This window comes from Emys orbicularis, chromosome 7 (genome assembly GCF_028017835.1).
Source record: "Emys orbicularis isolate rEmyOrb1 chromosome 7, rEmyOrb1.hap1, whole genome shotgun sequence".
Lineage (NCBI taxonomy): Eukaryota > Metazoa > Chordata > Testudines > Emydidae > Emys > Emys orbicularis.
The window spans coordinates 18,559,444-18,579,951 of record NC_088689.1 but is presented as its reverse complement, the minus strand read 5'-3'; the positions used below and the strand labels follow the sequence as shown (position 1 = coordinate 18,579,951).

The 20,508-nt window shown below is 39.1% G+C and overlaps 1 protein-coding gene across 2 annotated transcripts in view; it reads left to right on the top strand.

The window, feature by feature from the left end:
- Positions 1–20,288, top strand: part of FGFR2 (fibroblast growth factor receptor 2) — a 93,091-nt gene extending 72,803 nt beyond the window's left edge. For both annotated transcript variants that reach the window (XM_065407682.1, XM_065407683.1), the window contains 9 exons: positions 3,467–3,618; positions 6,942–7,063; positions 7,721–7,831; positions 8,642–8,832; positions 12,967–13,089; positions 14,499–14,569; positions 16,827–16,964; positions 17,309–17,414; positions 20,124–20,288. In XM_065407682.1, coding sequence (XP_065263754.1) covers positions 3,467–3,618; positions 6,942–7,063; positions 7,721–7,831; positions 8,642–8,832; positions 12,967–13,089; positions 14,499–14,569; positions 16,827–16,964; positions 17,309–17,414; positions 20,124–20,288 — 1,179 coding nt within the window. The remainder of the gene's footprint in view (positions 1–3,466; positions 3,619–6,941; positions 7,064–7,720; positions 7,832–8,641; positions 8,833–12,966; positions 13,090–14,498; positions 14,570–16,826; positions 16,965–17,308; positions 17,415–20,123) is intronic.
- The last annotated feature ends 220 nt before the right edge of the window (positions 20,289–20,508 follow it).

Below are 20,508 nucleotides of genomic sequence, written 5' to 3'. Positions count from 1 at the left end.
GCGGCAATTCGGCAGACGGTCCCTCACTCCCGCTCGGAGCGAAGGACCTCCCGCCGAATTGCCTATTTGTGGCAGATCGTGATCGCACCTTTTTTTTTTTTTTGGCTGCTTGGTGCGGCCAAAACCCTGGAGCGGCCCTGTATGGAAAGCACAACAGGGAGGGATAAAGTGGAAAATAATAGTGGCCTGGGCAAGGGGCTTGGCAGTGGGGATGTAGAGACGTGGGTGGATTCTGGAGATTTATGGAAATACTGACAGAAGTGTGAGAGAAGAAGGAAAGAGGGGAATCAAGGATAACACTGAAGTTATGAGCCTGAAGGACATATGGGATAGTGGAGTTGCCATTTTGCTCAGATTAGTCTGTATATTTCTAGTTGTGCTATCAGTTCATTTTATGAAGTATAATTTTTAAAAGGCACTTGTGAAGGGAAATAGATAAGTAAAAGTAGAACTCAAATTCTAATCCTGGGTCTTATACTGACTTGCTTTGTGGCTCTGGGCAAGTTCTTTAACCTCACTGTGCTTGTTTCCATCTGCAAAATGGGGATAATTATTCTTAGCTCACTGCAGTGTTGTGGGGACTCTTTGGTTAAAGTGCATTCACTGTTTAGTATAGCCGTGTAGGCAGTATTAATAATGGCCTATTCATATACCAAATGGGCAAGGTATTTATTATTCCTTGGGGGGGAGGGATAGCTCAGTGGTTTGAGCATTGGCCTGCTAAACCCAGGGTTGTGAGTTCAATGCTTGAGGGGGCCACTTAGGGATCTGGGGCAAAATCAGTACTTGGTCCTGCTAGTGAAGGCAGGGGGCTGGACTCAATGACCTTTCAAGGTCCCTTCCAGTTCTGAGATAGGTATATCTCCATATATTATATTATTATATTTCCTTAGTACACAGAGTCCTCTGTGCCATGTATTTATATCTTCTATAAATGGATAGTGACTTTAATGATGTTGAGGAAGAGAGATTCATTTGTGTGTAAAAAGACGACTTTAATTTGAGTTGTCAGAGTCACCTGTACCCATATACACATACCACAGATGCAGAAGTTGGAGTCGATCCATGGCAACCAGATTTCTTTTGAAGGCAAGTTTGTCAATCAGCTGTAAAATGGAATGGTTTCCTAATATGTTAATTTGTTGAAAGCAAACCACAGCACCTCTCACCCCATTTCTAGACATAGGCAGCCCCCAGGGAGCTGCATCTGATGTCACATCCACCTGATGTCACATCACAATCTTGGGGATCTTCCCCTGAAAAAGACATTAAAAACAAAACAAAAGAGAATGTCCCCCTTAGGAGACCTGAAGTCATGATTAGAAATGTATTTCTGAGACTTAGTCATATCAAAATATACCATGTTAAGAGCATCATTACCCCCACCATATCCTCCACCCACCTTAGAACTCTATTCCTGGGTACTAAGCAATTTAGTGAGCTTTGGCATTGTAACTATACTAGGGTTTAATATTAGAGTGGGAACCAAAGTGCAGTAGCCTGATGTCACAGAGGCAGCAAGGATGCTGTGTGTTTTTCGGTGGCATTCACAGGAGAATGTTTTTCTCTCTCTGGATGAATCATGATGTTTGGGAGCTGCTTTATTTATAATAATTTTTTTCATTTAACTGTGTTGCTGAATATCTGGAACAAATGTGAAATATGTGGCCTGCTAATACTGTACACCTGCCACATGTCATTCAGCCACATGTGAACCGTGGGCTGAGGATTGATCTTAAGACTCCTGCTCCCTACTATGATAAAGATCAGGTGTGTTAGTCATACTGATGTGTTCAATCTCTGGCTTGGGATGGGAGCAAGCCATGCCACCCTCGAGGACCTCCTGCCAGCTGATTTGTGAGGATCGGTATTGATGGCAGCATTGAAAGAGAACCTCCATCCAACCCTACCAACGAGATACTGGGTTTCCAGAAAGACCGCCAATACCTGGAGAAAAAAGGTGGACTCAAAACTAAAGACAGACAGGGTGGCAACAACACTAGAGATGCCTGAGACGTGAGGAGGTCTGGGGGAGAAAAATCGCTATTTTGTTTTTAAATTATCTTGCAACAGTGAGATGAAATAGCAGTGGGATGCATGCAAGGGAAATGCCATATGTAAGGTGGCATCTTCTCTTTATTTTGTACAGAAACTATTTTTATCCCACAAATGTAACCTGTGACATTGCTGGTGCTATTTTTGCTTAGAGGTTAGCATTAAAGGCCTCTAACATTATACTGTGAATTCCTGAATGTCTGTCCTGGATGTTTGTATGCACCAACTGAAGAGCTGTGAATCTAGCCATAGAGTTGGGGAGGGGGGAAAAAATCAAAATGCCAAAGTTCCTTTTATTTTGCAGTGTTTGAAATTGAGTCATTTTTCATTCTCCCCCCCCCAAAAAAGTTTAATGAATTGTTTTCAATATTTTTAAATCAAAAATGTTATCAATATGCGTATTGAAATTTTTCATTATCCAAAAACTTGTTTTTTAGTAAACCAAAAATATTGATATCCTTTTTGATATTTTTGATGATAGTTTAGGGAAAAAAACAAAAACAAACAAAAAAAGCCCTAACAATAAAAACACATTCCATTTCCCCTTGTCTCCCAAAATGAAACATTTAATCAACGCTGACAAGTTGGTTTTTGTGAAAAGGCCCTCTGAAATCAATGGTAGTAATTCCATGGACTTCTGTGAGGTCAGAAATTCACCCCTCTTTTGGTTGTGTTTGTTTGGAAGGGGATTGGTATTTTTTAACTTCACATTTATTTATTTTTTTATTTTGTTGCATGCAGCCCTATGCGATCTTATGTGGGATGTGTTATAAATATAATTATTAATTTAATTAGCTGGGGTATGGCTCTGAATCTGGCCTCACAATAGGATTTCTCTGTATTCTGTTGAGCTCCCAAACTACACTTGCTTAGTGATCCCAGTTGAGCACCAAGTAAATAGAAATTCTTAGAAAATAAAAATGTATTCAGGTGTACATAGAGTAAAAATAATAAAAAGGACAACTAAAATGAATGTCAGTGTTTCAATAATTCATCATCTAAGGTCAGGCTTGACAAAGCCCTAGCTGGGATGATTTAGTTGGGAATTGGTCCTGCTTTGAGCAGGGCGTTGGACTAGATGACCTCCTGAGGTCCCTTCCAACCCTGCTATTCTATGATTCTGTGAAATGGAAGAGGAAAACTGATGCCAACTAAATTAATAGTGAATGTGTTTAAACACTTAGCACTCTACAGTTTTCTGCTTGTACTACTGACTCATCCTTATTGGCAATTGAATTAGAGTCAGTGCTTTATTTAGAAGGGAAGATAAACATGTCCAAATGAAGTGTGTGGTTTCATCCACTCTTCATTTTCTTGAATATCAGCTGGTTTGGTTACCATGTATTGCCATTGTCCAATAGTTAGGCCAATATTACATATCCTCCTTTTGCATCTTGTATTCCGATAACAGGTGTCTGCAGATTCTAGCTCCTCCATGAACTCCAACACGCCTCTGGTGAGAATAACCACTCGTCTCTCATCAAATGCTGATGCCCCAATGCTGGCAGGTGTCTCAGAGTATGAACTGCCAGAGGATCCAAAATGGGAGTTCCCCAGAGATAAGTAAGTAGGCGATTTCCGTTAACACCACTTACAGACATCTGAAAATCACAACATGGTACTTTGAAGAGGTTTTCTTTCCTAATCTCTTCAAGGATTATTTTAGTTGTATGTATTTTCCCTAATACGGTTAAATGAAAATCCCAAATATCTGAACCCTTTCTAAATGTCAGATTCAGTTCTGTTTTATGAATCCAATATTTATAGTTCTGATTTATTCCAAAGTTTTCAGATGTCCCTCAGAGACATTTAGATAACTGTAGTCCACCCTATAGAAAACTTTAGTAAATCCATATAACTGACTTGTTAGTAGCAAAGGAGTAAATCTTAATTGTGAGTTAGCAATGAGTCAAGAGTTTATACAGTCTGGATCAGTAATAAGTAATATCTCGTTAGCAGTCGTTAAAGTTAATGGGCAATCAGACCCATGGGATTCCTTTCCATTAAATCATGTCTCCTAATCAATTTGGGTAATTAATAAATAGAAAATGTAGTACAATGCTAATGGAGATAATAATCAGTTTTGGCCTATCTGGAACTTTTTCTTTTTTGAATAAAGCTATTCTGGAAAATCTATTCTTAGGAGTGTAATAAAGCTGAGTATCTGCAAGATGAGCTGGAGCATAATCTTTACCATAAATACCATCCAGGGTTTAATCTGTATGAGTGAGAACTATGAAATATTAACACAGGTAAAACCAAAAACATAGAGTAAAGTTAGTATTAATTAAAAAAAATCATTAGGTTTGTTTGAGAAAACTACTTGTTTTTCCCATGAACAGTTTCCTTTGTAAGATCAGGCTAACAACTGTTGGATAGAGGAGTTGTAATCATGTATGTTTTGAGAACAGTTATGGAAATTATTTGAATTATGTAGCCAAAACCTGGTGCAATACACAGTAATTGCCACCTGCGATGTTCTGGTCAACAGTGGGGGTCTGTATGCATAATTTTGTCAGCCCTCACCCTGGGGGGATTCACTAAATGCGGAACATTTTAGAGTGCTAAACATTTAAAAACAGTTTTCAGCACAAATATAGGTGGAGCTGGTTTGCAATGAAAGGAGGCTATTTAGAGGCATTTTATTAGGTTGGGGGGCAGCAGGCACACAATGACAGGATTGTTATGCTGGTGCTAGCAGTGCAATAACACATAAATTAACCATTTTCCAATGCAAATGTTTGTTCTCTGCCAAGACCTTAAATTCAATTATAGTTCTGGATAAAACGCAGAATGACCTCAGCGTAACATACCCTGCCCTTCAGTCTTTGTACCTTTTCAAGCTAGTGTGCACACTAAAAACAGATCCAGAGCATGTTGATAAATTTTCACTAGTATTATGGTTCAATTAAAAAACAATATTTGAAGAAAGTCCATCAAATTGCCCCATCTGGAAATAGCTTTCCATTGTTTTCCATGTTATATCCAAGGAAATAGGTGATATTTTTAAATCATTTAGCACTGGTCTAATGTATTCCTGTTCACCACTGTGCTAAAACCCCCTTTTACTTCAGTGGTAACAGACAGAAACCAATGATCAGTGCTTTCTTCTGAATATCCCATCCTATATATCTATTAATATAAAATAGATGTTACTTCCAAAAGTGGACACACACAGCTTCAATAGCAATTTTTATGGCCCTGACCGCGTGAAAGTTGGCAACTGTGATTTGGAGCCCTTTATTCACACTGAATAGCAGCAGCAAACTCCACAAGTCGTCTCATTGATGCCAGTGGGGCTACTTGTGGAATAAAATATTGCTCCATGTGAGTAAAGAGAGCAGAACATGGCCCTTAAGCATTGATTTTGTAGTTCTGCAGCTTTGGGTAAACACTGATATTGGCACCAAACTCCCTCAAATCTCCTAGTTTTGCAATTGTTTTTATTTATTTATTTATCCCCCCCAAATTTGAGAATGAAATTTCTCTGTTACAGTTTAGTGGGTACTGCCTCCTGGGTGTCCTACCCACACTGCATTTTACACATGCTGGTGACCTGGGTACTGAATGTTCTTGGTAAAATCTTTTATGGTAAAAGTATTATGATCAAACATTACTTTCCCCAGCCCCTGCTCCCACTCCTTGGCTGGAGACCAGGGCTGGGAGACTCTCTCATATGACATCTGGGGCAGGAGAGAGCATACAGCATGGAAATTGTCCCCACAGAGGACACAGCTCTAGGTAACATCCTGATCTCTTCCCCTAGAGAGAGGAGCTGAAGAAGTGGGAGCAGGCATCCTACTGCTGATTGGAGAGGGCAGATTGCAGGGGAGCACTTTGGGAAGAGGGAGGTGCTGCTCCTGAGTGCACTTACACCAGTAACTGGCCAGCCAAGAACAGAGGCTGCCTCTGTGTAAGTGGTGCCAGCGCTCACAAGGGAAGAGCAGAGCCAGGGAGAGCCATCAGCACTGGCAGCTCCTGGCAGTGGTTCAAGACTTGGAGGCATTTAGAGAGAAGCTTTCTGTATGCTCTCACAGCTGTTTTACAGAAGCAGCTCCTCCCAACCCCCACTCCCTCTGGACTAGCTGCTTGGTCGACATTGGCAGTTTCCCCTTTCCATACCTTCTTGTCTATGTCTTCCTTCCCTTTTCCCATAAGCAGAAAGTTGTCTGGCCACCTCATTGTCTCCAACCCTGGACCCTTTAGTGGGAGAAATGGGGGTTGTGACCCAGTATGGTGCCTGTGGGGTACTGTCTCTGTGCTGCCTACTCCCTTCAGCTCAAGTTGTCATTAGAGAGAAACTTGTTTCTATTGCCTCCAGACAGTGGGTTTATACCACATGAGTCACTGATATTTAAAAGGTCCCCAAAGTGTTGATATCACCCTTTAGCACAAGAATCATTCCAACTCCAAGTTAACAAGTAGAGTAGAGCCCACACACAAATAAACCCGTTCTCATCACCCTGCACTCTGGCTGGAAAAGAAGAAAATGACCATATTATAGTGATGTGGAAAGTTCAGCTGCTGTTGGCCAATCTGAAACATTGCATTTTAGCTGAGCAATTTTTAAGGACTACAGCTTGCAAGCCCTGCAAATCTGACCAACGAGCCATCAGATATAGTTTGTTGTTCTACGTAAAGGGAGATTTCAAAAACTGGTTTAGTAACTGTTCGGGTAGTATTGGATGCTCACTGTGGCATCACTAAAAAACACATGCTACAGTGTGCATGAAAACTGGTATGCACCAGGAGTCTCATTTGTTCTTTATGGTAAATGATTCATGCTATAGCAAGTTGTTGCAAGCTTTTTATATTTTGCTCTGGAATTTCACTGGCTACATCCCTTCACCAGATGCTGTGTGCTAATCCTCTGTTTATACCTCTAGGCTGACACTGGGTAAACCCCTTGGAGAAGGTTGCTTTGGGCAAGTTGTCATGGCAGAAGCAATGGGAATCGACAAGGACAGACCCAAAGAGGCGGTTACTGTGGCAGTGAAGATGCTGAAAGGTAAAGGAAGGGGGGGTGAGGTGGTAATTTTTATCAAGAAAGTTCTTTTGTGGCATCTGAACTCTAGCGTTATAGGGGGTCAGAGTTCACATAGTTGACCTCAGCCTTCAGCAGTTTTCAGTATAAATCAGGGCCTTTGACAGCCTATTTATCTTCAGCAATGTGTATTTACAAGCAAATCAAAGTCTTGTTAGAACTGTTCAGTTTTCTTGTCTGTTGGTTTCATTCACAGGAGAGACGATATATATTTAGATATACCCATCATTTTCCATTTCCAGGTAGACAGGTACATGTTTGTTATAAACTTAGCTATAAGATTAGCTCTCAGAAAAGATGTAACTGTTAATTGCTTGAGAGTCCAGTTCAGGTTTTGCAGTGTCTTGGCAATCTCCCCATATTTTTTGCTTTTTCCTCTAACCATAGAATGTTATTGAAGGGAGGCGGGGGAGGGGGCAGCTGGCCAGCCTGTTTCAAGAGACTGAGACCACTGCTTTTCAGGTCACATGACTTTGTCACATGACATGAATCCTAGAAGCTCACATTTATTCCTAAACCTGTGTCCTTTAGATGATGTCACATGAGCTGACAAATGGCTAACAACCCAAGTTAAACTGGCACGCCAGAAAATGTGAGATGAACTTGTTTTCTCTTGTGCAGATGATGCTACAGAAAAAGACCTATCTGACCTGGTGTCAGAGATGGAGATGATGAAAATGATTGGGAAGCACAAAAATATCATCAATCTTCTTGGAGCATGTACACAGGATGGTGAGTAAAAAGCAGAAAGCTAGCCAGTGCTCTCATTCAAACAAGTCTTGAAGTGTCTCATTTATCATAATTTTTCAATAGTTTTTAAGGAAACAGTCATGCTGTGATGGGATTTGCAGATATTTCTTTAGCTTAGCAGCAATATTTTAACTTCCATATCTGATTATAAACAGGCTTTGCAGCTGTAATGTTAAGAGGGATACTGTATAGTGTGAAACCTTCGTAACTTATCTCTGCTATAGGGAAAAGTGTTTTTTTACAGCAGTTTTACACGCTTTATTCTGACACTGTCAGTCCTGTTTTAGTGAAACTTTTAATGTGTAATTTGGAAGGGATCACTTTACTCTGTAAATGTTTTACCTCTTTGTTATTACAAGCTAATTTTGAGGTATAAGGGAGTCCAGAACTGTGTAAAGTTGACAGGAAAACTAACTTTTTTTTAAAGCAGTGTTATCTTTTGGGGGTTTTGTGCAATTTTTGTTTTGCAAATGTTTAAATGCAGGAGACAGCATGGTCTGAAAGGAATAAACTCAAGGTTGGGATTTAGGAACTCTGGAGTGCTAATGCTGGCTCCGCCACTGACTTGTGGTGTGGCCTTGGGCAAATCACCTAACAATGTTTCCACCTCTTTTTCCCCTATCTTTAAAATGGTACTTGCCAATTTCACAGGGCTGCTGTGAAGCTTAGTTGGTGAATGTATGTGTGTACAGTGCTGTGAAGATGGAAAGCAGTATATAAGATTCTGTTAAAAATCATTTTACCCTTTGTCCCTGTTTCAACTCTCATGCTGTCTGTTCTGTTTATCTAAAGGTCCGTTGTATGTGATAGTTGAATATGCTTCTAAAGGGAATCTGCGGGAGTATCTGCGAGCACGGCGACCCCCTGGAATGGAATATTCATTTGATATCAACAGGGTACCAGAAGAGCAGATGACATTCAAAGACTTAGTATCATGCACATATCAACTGGCAAGGGGCATGGAGTACTTGGCTTCACAGAAAGTAGGTAGAAATAGGCAAATGCTGCACAAACCTTTCTGGGAATATTTGTCTGATGCTTTAAACTAATTCACTTCAATTTTAGTCTGATCCCTTTTGTGTTAACTAGAGAATGTATTTACCAGCAGAAATGTTAATGGAGGCCTTGTTCCAGCAGGTGCATGACTCTATGCACATGGTAAGTCCCATTGATGTCAATGGTACTCGACTCATGCTTAAAGTTATGCTCATGTGTAAGTACCTGGCTAAATCAGGGCTGGGGAACATTCCATTTTAAGTAAATACTAGAGAATATTTCCCTGAAATGAACTATTGAATTCATAAGCACAGGCATTCACCTGATTATAAGAGTTATGTTCCTCAGTCAGGGAACAGAAACATGCCATGTCACTTATGTTTCCAATCAAATCTATTAACACAGTTCAAATATCAAATATGCCAAAGAAACGGACTCTGTTTCCAAAATTATTTGGAGAATGTTAAAAACCCTACTGAGAAAATCTTAAACTGCTCATGGATATTTGTGAACAGAAGAAGAGGCAAAAAAAACCCTGAATACATTATTCACTGCAAATTATGCCCTCAACTCTACTTAAAACCAATACTTGTCAACGGAGCAAACTTAGTGAAAGAGCATATTTACCCAGTCCCTAGAGACCTACTTCTGGTTAAAAAAAAAAAAACCTTCTCAACCTGTAACTTGGATTAAATTCTAATTAGGAAACTCTTAAATAGTACTGTGTAACCAACCCAGCAAACACACCAAATCGCTTTGCTAATACAGGGGAATTAGGAATAAGATGGGTCCTGGTTGAGACCTAGTGCCAGATTCTCGAAGGCTGAGAAGAAGATGTGGACACCAGGTCCCTTGCATATCCACCCACAAGGATGTAGCTGTTTGCAACTAAAGAAAAGAGTATGAGCCTCCAATCCTGCTATGCAGGGAGATGCTGACTTTATTGCATCTCTGTGCATGCACCCCTGTAGAACTGGTCTACATTTGTTTTATCCTTACATTATGAGAGACTAAATGTCTGAGTACAACCTCGAAGACTTGGAAGGCACTCAAGCTACAAGTGTGAAATTTACTAATGGAATACATGTGAGTGCAGGACAAGCAAAGCACCCTAGGTGCAGAGACTGATGTAAATCATTAGTGAAGCATCTGAGGCTGGTGTAAATTATTAGTGAAGCACTTAACTGGATATGACCCATAGCCTTTTGGTGGCGGGTGTCCACTAAAGAAAGCAGGCAACCAGTATGAAAGGAAAAAAATGAACCTCTCGACTGACACATCTTGTGCAAATGGGTACACTCTAGGAGCACAGACACCAGAATGCTATTGTAGGATACTGCTAGGAAAGCCACCTTTCCCCTCCACCCCACACACACATGCCATTCCACCCTTGAGCTAGTCCCAGTCCTGGAAACACTTGATGAGTGTAGAACTTGACAAAAGGTAAGGCATTGCACAAGGCCAGGAGCAGAGAGAAAACAAAGGGAGTATATAGTAGGATTATGCATTCTGATTCTTCAAAGATCTCACTATTTGTGTTTGTATTTCATTAGCTCTTTTTCCTTCAGAGAGCCATTTGTTGAGCTGCCATAATAAGAAAACCGATCATATTACAGTGTTTCCACCATCCATGAACTGAGACGACCAGATTCCTTGTTATTTCAAACCAAAAAATGGCTCACTGTGGTATTAAAAAAATCCCATGAAAAATGTAAATGCAAATTTTAATCAACACCCGTAGTATATAGTATTTATGGGTAAAATTTTCAAGAGCATCTAAGAGATTTGGTAGCTCAAGTTGGGTTTTAGGTGTTCACATCCCATTAATCGTTACTGGGACTAAGGTTTCTAAGTGCCTCCATTACTTTTGAAAAATGGGACTTAGGCACTTCTTAAAATTTTACCGTAGATCCCTTGACGCCTCTTCTCCAAATCTTCCAGCCACTCAGTGCGTGGTTCTCAGAATGTGTCATTCCATGGACCACAGTTTGAGAATTGTCAGGTTTGGACCAGATCAAAAGGGACATGGAGCAAATCATCACAGCAAGGCAGTCAGTAATGGCAACAATCAAATATGGCTATTTATAATGGCACCATTTTGATGATGGGAGGTATGCAAGAAGCAATGTTGGTGACGGGCTGTTTAGAAAACGAATGGCAAAAAAGGGGCCAGAAGTTGTATTGGCAGAAGGTGTTGGGGCGACTGACACCTGATGTCCCTGATCAGGTTTCCCTAATCTGTGGAGGAGGCATGTGCAGGGAGAGGGCAGGCCTGCCCAGTTTATTCCTTCTGCTGAGGCCTCCTTGGAGTAGATAATTTTGAAGCTTTGCCTCTGGAAACTCTGTTTTGATGGCTGATCGTGTGTGTGTGGGCACAGTTGGGACCTGATGTCCCCTGTCAGGCTTGCTTGTGGAAGAGTAGAAGATGGGCAGGCCAGGCAGAGAAAGAGAATTACCAGGGTAAACTACAGCATATGAAAGCCACTTAAGATATATATACAACCCACCCACCCACCTCAAAAACCGTGATCTACTGTATGGTACCTTAACCAATGGTTTGGCTGAGGACATCCATGTAAGGAGGGATGCCCAAAGCTAGAATAAAGAGATCATCCAAAAATAACCCAAAATAAAAAGATAAGAGAAAGAGGAGGGATTGAACTCCAGGAGAAGTAGGATATCCTGGAGAGAAATCCAAATGGAATGTTTCTCAACATGTCTCTGCTGCTACCTTGTATTACACATGAGAGAGCTGCTTAAACGTAACAGTGGTATCAATCCGCAACAAAGACTTCCTTTCAGTGCTGGGAAAGGTCAATTGTACATTTTCAGGAGGGAGCTTAGACGAAGTTATGAGGAGGTAACTTTTAATCTTCAACATGGGGACCTTCCCAAAAGCAAAACTTCCTCCCCAAATTGTATTTTACAAATTAAACTATTTTAATCCAGTTGATCAAGTAAATGCACACATCTCAGACACACACACAAACACACACACACAGCATTTGACAGCCTCAGTTTTTTATGTTGCATGGTATGTGTTTTTTTATTATTATTTTAACAACTTTTATGTAAAAAATGGTTGCACTTATTGACTAAAAGGTGTTTAGACAATTGTTTGACTATACTCGTGGGTCGATTTTAAAAATGTTCAAGAGATGAAATAACCGAACTTAGTCAAATCTACCCTCCTTCCAGGAAGCAATTCTTAGCTCTCAACATGTTCACCTTACACAGAAGGTGTGCTGCAAAGGTACACATTTCAGCCAGCAGTATTTATAGTATGATTTTACAAATTACAAATTTATTTACACATAATTAAAATCCAACCGACCAGTTTGTAACAGTCCTTTACCTTGTTGTTTTGTTATGTACTTTTCTTATCTCTGTTTTGGATAGTACATTCCAAACCAATTGGGCATAGAGGTACATCCCAACCTGTGCTAGGTCACACCATTCACACGTCTTGGCTTTGACGGGCTTTCTATTTTCTAATGCCAAAGCTGACTTCAGCCTTGCAAAGTGTTGTGGGATAGTTGACATGGGTGAACAGAATTATGGGGAGAGCTTCATATATTCCGTTAACGTAACTTCACAACACTTACATATAACATATATCTCATTAATACCGTGCATATAATACCCATTAATGTGGTGTACAATATGCCTGACATAAATGCATAGGCTAACACACTGATCCAATGTGTCAAGTTGAAGCTGTGTCAATCCAGTGTAATATGAAAGAGCCAAAATAATTAAACACTCATTAACAGAATTTATATTTAAAAAGCTGGAAGACCTATACCTGTAACTGGCTCTGATATAATGTGATGGGTGAATCACAGAAGGTTTGGTTCAGTTAAGGTAATCATCCAAGTCTTTGGATATGGCAAAATTGAGCTGAAAATCTTATAAAAAAACTGGCTTTTCAAAAAGATTTCTGGAGCAATTCTTCAAACTGGATACACTGAAAAAATAGACATTAAAATTATACTCCATGTCCTTTTTGATTATAGTATAGTAATTATCATATGCTGAATTCACCTTCTGCTTCAAGAAAATCTTAAGGGAAAATGAAGTCATATATTGAAGCAATTTCATTTTTCTTTTTTCTTTTTCAGTGCATTCATCGAGACTTAGCAGCAAGAAATGTTTTGGTAACTGAAAATAATGTGATGAAAATAGCAGACTTTGGTTTGGCCAGAGACATCAACAATATAGATTATTATAAAAAGACTACTAATGTAAGTGGATTGCGGTCTTATCTCTGGAACCAGTATTTCTTTCATTAAAGTAGCGTGATTATAATCCTAATGGACTTCTTGTACACCAGCCTAACTTTTAATCACAGAAAATAAAATAGTAATCAAAGGCATAAGCATCTCTAACCACTTTTACTAAGCGATGAATGTTATCTGTTTACACAACCTGAGAGAATATATATTACATGATTAATTATGAATGATAAAATTCATTTTTATAGGGCTTTTTATAGGGCCTGATCCAAAGTCCATGGAATCAATGGAAAGATTCCCATTGTCCTTAATGGGCTTTAGCTCAGGGCCTCTGAAAACTTTTAGTAAACAGTAAAATGTTTCCTTTTCTGGTACCTGAATAGTGTACATTACTGTACATATTTTTGGTTGCATTGTATTCAGGGTTGTAAACATTTTACTGTGGTGGTAGCAAAGTGGGATTGGAGTCAGGAGAATGGGTTTCATTGCCCACTCTGCTACAGATCTGCGGAGTGATCTTGCAAGGCAGTTAGGTCAAAAAAGTGGTCACTGATTTGGGATACCTAATTTAAGATACCTTGCACCTAGTTTTCAGAGGCCCTGAGCAACCACAATTCCATTTGAAGTCAATGGGAGCTTTGCAAAGTGCTTTGAGATCCTCTGATTCAAGTTGCTATATTAGTGCAAAATATTTATATAATGTATTACGTTAAATTGTTAATTCATAAAAATAAGTTTCTAAGCTACCATCCATTGCCCTTTTAAGGGTGACACTGGGCTTTGTGTGGGCAACTCCATGCTCTTTGTCATGGAGGGAATAGAATCCACCATCAATCTTGGGGCAAGACATAGCCCTTCTGCAGACTTGTCATTGGAAATGCCAAGTCTCTAGCCCTCTGCAGCTCCACTGTGCTCACCATGCTTGGGTTTGGGCCACTGGAGCAGGATAAATGTGAATCCAGTAGCCCTAACCTCACCTGCCAACTAGTCCCTCTGTGCTGGTTTACTGGTTAAAGATTTGCTGAAATTCATCTGTTTGCAGAGGGTCCCAGGGGCAAGGCCCTCCCATATGAGGCTATTGACTCTCTCCACCTCTTCCTCTCACTGACAGGCAATGTGGGGGATACGTGGCATGTAAGGGTTCTTTCTGTGGATCCTCTGTGTCTTAGCTAATTTTGTCTGAAAAGTTTACTTCTATTTATATGAACCCGGGGTCTGGAGAATATCGGTCTTTGTTTTCTCGGAGAATACCGAGGTAAATGATGTGTTGTTTTGTTTTGTCATGCCATTAACCTTTGCTTTTTTATAGTACAGTATTGAATATTTTAGAAATCCCATTGCTGAATTTGCCTTGTGAATAACTACAATTTTAATTCAGTGTTTCTTATTTCTCACCCACCTTCCCCTCATGTTTCCAGGGCCGGCTGCCGGTAAAGTGGATGGCTCCAGAAGCCCTGTTTGACAGAGTTTACACACATCAAAGTGATGTGTAAGTAACTTTATTTTCTTTAGCCTTTTTTTATTTTATTTTTTAGTTACAGTTTTGGGAATCTTTATAGCTTTTCCTGCTTTCCTTAAATCTTAACTGCTTGCTTTCTCTGTTTCACACATTAATAGAAGGTGCAGGAGTCGCCCTTAGAAAGTGAGGATTTTATGGTAGACTGCTAACCAATGCTCTGTTACTAATCTGCCTGGCTTCAAAGCACATGAAAGGTGGAGAATGCTAACCTCCTTCTGTCAGTGCGGAAGTTTTCCCCCCTTGAACTTACTTACGGATCTGCAGCTACAAAGCATGTATCTAATTTGCTTGGCTTTGGGAATATTCGGAACTTGCTTCTATTTTTTTTTTTTTTTTTTAAGGAAATAATCCTGAAATTTTCACTTGTTGAAATTTGTGCTAAAAATGGCTTTGATTTAGGTAAAACATACAGTGGGCTTACTTGAAAAGTTCATTCTGCTTTAGAGGTATTACTGCTTCCAAAAACATTCCCTATTTTAAGTATGGGGAATAATTGGAATCAATAATACCTCTAAAACTGGAACAGACTTTTTAAGTTTCCCCACTGTATCTAGCTGACATAACCTCTTGGGATTTGCTCTACTTTCTATGAAAGTTTTCTAGGATAATCGTAGCACTCCTTATAATTCTGAGATTACAATTTGAAACAAAATAAACTCTTCTATGGTGTACATATTTACTGTTTTCCAGTTTCTTTGTTTCCTATACTTTGTTTGATTTAAGCAGAAGAACTCGCTTTTTCTGTCACTTTGGGTCTCAGAATCACAGCGCTAATTGACACTACTCATAAAGATTTAAACATTGCTTTTGTTGCATAGTCTTTATACAGTGCTGCTGGAAATTGCACATTTCTTTATTTTTATATGAAGAGCGATTAACCCCAAAGGGCTTGATGCTGCACAGCACAGACATGAGGAATTGAGCATATAAGCACAAAGTTTGAAGAAAAAAAAAAGAAAAGGGCCGGACGGGAGGAGTCTGATCCTGCACTAATCAGAGCACTTGCACTTGTACTTACACAGAAGTGCAACAACCATATGCACCTATGAGGAACTGAAGGATTAAGACCAAGAGCCAAGATTTTCAAACATAGCTAGTGATTTTTGGGTGCCTTGACTTTTGAGGCATCTGATCTGCAGAAAGCGCTGAGCACCCACCCTGTGAAAATTAGGCCACCTTTAATGTGTGGCAGGCTGGGCTCCCAAAATGGCTTGTCAATTTTGAATAACCTAGTCACTGTGTACTCATTTAAAAAATGTTCATAATGTATTATGTACGTTTGGTTTTCACACATTTTTTTCATTATTTGTAAACAACACCATTAACACAAGTTCGTGGTAGCTGATTTAATTTTTTTTTGAGAGAGTTTATATTTAAAATAGAATTAAATTTTAGCAACTTTTTTTGAGCAAACTTGCAATAAAAGTTGCCATATGTCTACATATAGTCCTTACCTTGACGAATATATTTTATCTGTGTATATTTTTAGTAGTCTTCAAGTTTGCCAAGGTTCTGAGACCCTAAAAGCCCAGCTCCATAGCCCCCCGGGGTTTCCTGCCTGGTTTCCTACAAAGATTGGCCAAAAGTGACCCATTCTTGTGGAACATTTTATTTTTAATGAATTGGCATTTTCTGACTGAGAAATGTTCTGTCATAACATTTCCAACCTGCTCTACCATATATGTATTCTATAAATAATTATACTGTAAATTACAATTTCAGTTTTATTTACAATAGCCCTGGAAACTGACAACTTGGGAGTTTGGAGAACATCGAACAGAGGCCTCAATTCAGGGAAACATTTAAGAATGTGCTTAAGACAATCCCTATTGAGCAAAGCCCTTATGCACACGATTAACTCTAAACATGTGCTTACGTCCCATTCAAATCAGCAGATGCATAAAGTGGCAAATGCCTAAAGTTAATTTCATGCTTAGCTATTTTTCTGAATAAGGATGGACTGCTGAATTGTGGCCAAATTTAGGACCAGATTCTGCCATTGTTTCCCACATTGAGTAGTTCCTTATTTGATGAATCATCTCAGTGAAATGGGAAGTATTCGAGGAATCAGGTTCTACGGAGTAAGGCTGGGGGAATCTGTCCCTTAAACACAGAATTGCTGCAGAAAGTAACAAGGAATCACTGTTCTCTGTCTCTTTCAGGGATATGCCTATGCTTTTATAGGTAAGATGGATTTAATTATTCACTGTTCCCTTTTATTCTGTAGTTGGTCATTTGGTGTGTTGATGTGGGAGATCTTCACTTTGGGAGGTTCACCCTATCCAGGAATTCCAGTGGAGGAACTTTTTAAGCTGCTTAAAGAAGGGCACAGAATGGATAAGCCTGCCAACTGCACCAATGAACTGTAAGGACCATTATTTACCAAAGTAATACAACACTAGCATAGTCACACAGCTAATACTGATTTGAAGCCCATGCAGAATCCAATATTTTCTAACCTACTTACCTCTATAAATGGTAGCATTGCGTATAAAAAAGAAATTGTTTGAATATGTTTCCTGGAAATGTCTAATACAGGATAGACATTGACTCACTTAACTTTGGTACTGTTGAAAAACAATTAAAACAAAAAATCTCAACGAGTCAATCTTTGGTATGTATGTGTGGATTAATAATAATAATTGTGGATTAAATGGACAGGCAACGAGGATATATAAGGTTAATTAACCCAGTGAAATATTTATACAGCTATATGATGATGAGAGATTGCTGGCATGCAGTGCCTTCGCAGAGACCAACTTTTAAGCAGTTGGTAGAAGACTTGGATCGAATTCTCACTCTCACAACTAATGAGGTAAGTAAAGTGTATTCATGTCTTAACCAGCAGATCAGAACATAAGGTTCACAAGATAAATGTAATGTATTAAAATATGAAACTCTGCTCTATTTCTATTATTATTCTATTTATCAGTTTTCCACTGGGGTCTCTCACAATTAAACTATATGGCTTAATGAAATCATGGTTTTTCTTCTAGAGGTTTTGATTTATGTAACAAAACAGACACACACACACACACACACACACACACACACACACACTAAAGCGTTTTCACTTGTCTCTCTGCATATCTCATAATATTTTCGGCATATCATCCAGGAAAAATATGTTGGGGGGGGGGATATTTATATTTCAATATTACAGTTTTCTGTGAGGGAGAGATTTAGAGTTTATGCTATTCTGAATTTATTAACTTAGTTTGATTCTCAGTTATAGTAATTAGGTCAGAAAAAGCAGCCGAGGTAAATGGCAGATTTCAAATGATCTGTCTAGGAGTTAATTTGGATCATTGAAATAGTTCTGCTGGGAAAACAAGAACCCAGAGGGGAATATGGAGAAACCATCCAATTCTACAAGGGCAACAGCTAGCACCATTCCTGTTAGCAATATACATGATGCTATTTTATTCTTAAAATCTTATTTTCAGAGGTCTGAAAATCTATTATTTGTAGCAAGCAATGCATTAAGATATACAGATAGGGATCATTTCAGTTCTTTTACCACTGAAAAGCTACCAAAAAGTTTGGTGGTTTGGTTTGGATAAATGCTGCATCCCCAAGAGGAAGAGGGGGCTTAAAGCCGTCTTTGCACCCTCACGATTCTATGCTGCTCTAGGGGCCACAGAGCCTACAGGGGCCTATTTGCCTTCTAACCTATGGGCTGCTGTGCTACCCATAATCTCCACAATGCTGTGGCTATGTCCCTCTACCCTCCCTCCCCTGCACACCACCTGCACTGGGGCTTGCCAAGGGGTCTTTGGGAGCAATCTTATCACTGTATTCCACCAGGCCAGCTCCAGTAATCCTCCTCAAGCTTGATATGAGGCTTTTAGGTCCCTTTACACCATTTTGACTCTTCTATGTGGGTGTAAAAAGGCTGGAGTGGGGGGTGAAGATCTCAGCCCAGATGATTAACTGAATTATGTGAAACTCTTGGATCTGCGAACTGGACTAGAAATCTCATGAGAATGCGCTCTCTCTCTCTCTCTCTCTCTCTCTCTCTCTCTCATGTTCTAGTACTTCGTGCTTCCATTTGTGTTAGAAATTTCCAGACCATTCTGGTGCCCTAGAGCTGTTTCCCTAACATACATGTGTGTCCTGTCTTCAGACAGCCACAAAGGCCAGTTTAAAAACATTTGCTTGTGAAATATGAAGTTATATTAGATCAAAACAGCAGTCTAGGAACCATTTTGTTGTCTGCTATGTGTGTGTGTGTGTGTGTGTGTGTGTTTTAAAACCTCCATTGTTGCTCTCATTTTAAAGCTACAACCATAAAGTCCTGACACTTTAAGATATGATTTTGAAAAATAATTTTAATCAAATAATTAAATGAAAGTATCCACTGCAGTATAAAATACTGACTGATAAGATTTGTCTCGTCAGCATGATCATAACTTGTGGTTTAGCAAATGAAGAGATAGCATTAAATGAATACAGCTGCCTTTCAGAAGTTGAAACAGAAGGAACTTTTCAAGGGAAAAAATAACTTTATTTTCCTGCCAAAATTGCCGTTTCTAGTAAAAGTTGCTTAACTCGAACCTTGGATTAAACTGAAATTATTTCTTTTTTGCTATTCTGGTTTGGTCATGGCTACTTTAGGACAGTGGTTGTGAACCTTTCCAGACTACTGTACCCCTTTCAGGAGTCTGATTTGTCTTGCGTACCCCCAAGTTTCACCTCACTTAAAAACTACTTGCTTACAAAAATACAAAAATGTCACAGCACACTAATACTGAAAATACTGGCTTTCTCATTTTGTCTGTATGAAATTTTAGTTTGTACTGACTTTGCTTGTGCTTTAAGTAGCCCATTGTAAAACTAGGCAAATATCTAGATGATCTGATGGTACCCCCTGGAAAACCTCTGCGTACCCCCCAACGGTACACAGAACCACTGCTCTAGGAGGCAAGAAAAAAGAAAAAAAAGTGGCAGAATATTTAGTGTAGAGAACCCAAATTCAATGAATATGGTTTTATTTTTCATTTCAGTTCTCATAAGTATGCCAGTGCAGTACATGTTTAAGTCTAAATTTAAAACCAGATAGTCAAACTGACCAAAGGAATATAAAAATGGAAGTATCTTTTTCTCCAAATCATTACCATATGCTTGAGAAAAATGGTTCTATTTAGGATGAAAATTTCATTTTTATCATTATAAGCAAAAAGTCCTCTTCTGATGTGGTGAGCGTGTTTATTTCTACTGATGTGGTTAATGCTCATGTTGTTGGAAATGACACGTCTGCCTTAGACTGACTGACTCTTTTTTTTCTTTCTTTCTTTCTTTCTTTCTTTCTTTCTTTCTTTCTTTCTTTCTTTCTCTTTCTCTCTCTCTCTCTCTCTGATGTATAGGCAACAGTCAATTTTGAATGTAGCTGATCTTTCTTAGCATAGAATTGCCTGAACTTTTTTTGTCTGTGAAATATACGTACTGCTTGACAAAGCCAAATCATGTGGCAATGTGTTTTTGTCATTTATATAAATAATATTATTTCTTTCTTCCATTACAGGAATATCTGGACCTCAGTGGACCTCTTGAACAGTATTCACCCAGTTATCCCGACACTAGGAGTTCGTGTTCTTCAGGTGATGACTCTGTTTTTTCTCCTGATCCAATGCCTTATGAACCCTGTCTTCCCAAGTACCAGCACATAAATGGTAGTGTTAAAACATGAAAGGAAAGCATTCTTATTCCTCAGAGGAATAAAGAAACAAGAATGCCAACCTACCTACCACAAGTAAAGAGCTCTTTTCTCCAGGACCCTAATGTTTCTGTTTGTACATATGAAATATAAGAAGAAGAAAAAATATCTTGGAGGAAGATGGTCAGAACATGTGTAAAGAATTATATAGTTTGGAACTCTTAAGCAATTCCAAAAGAAGGAGAATGTTTAT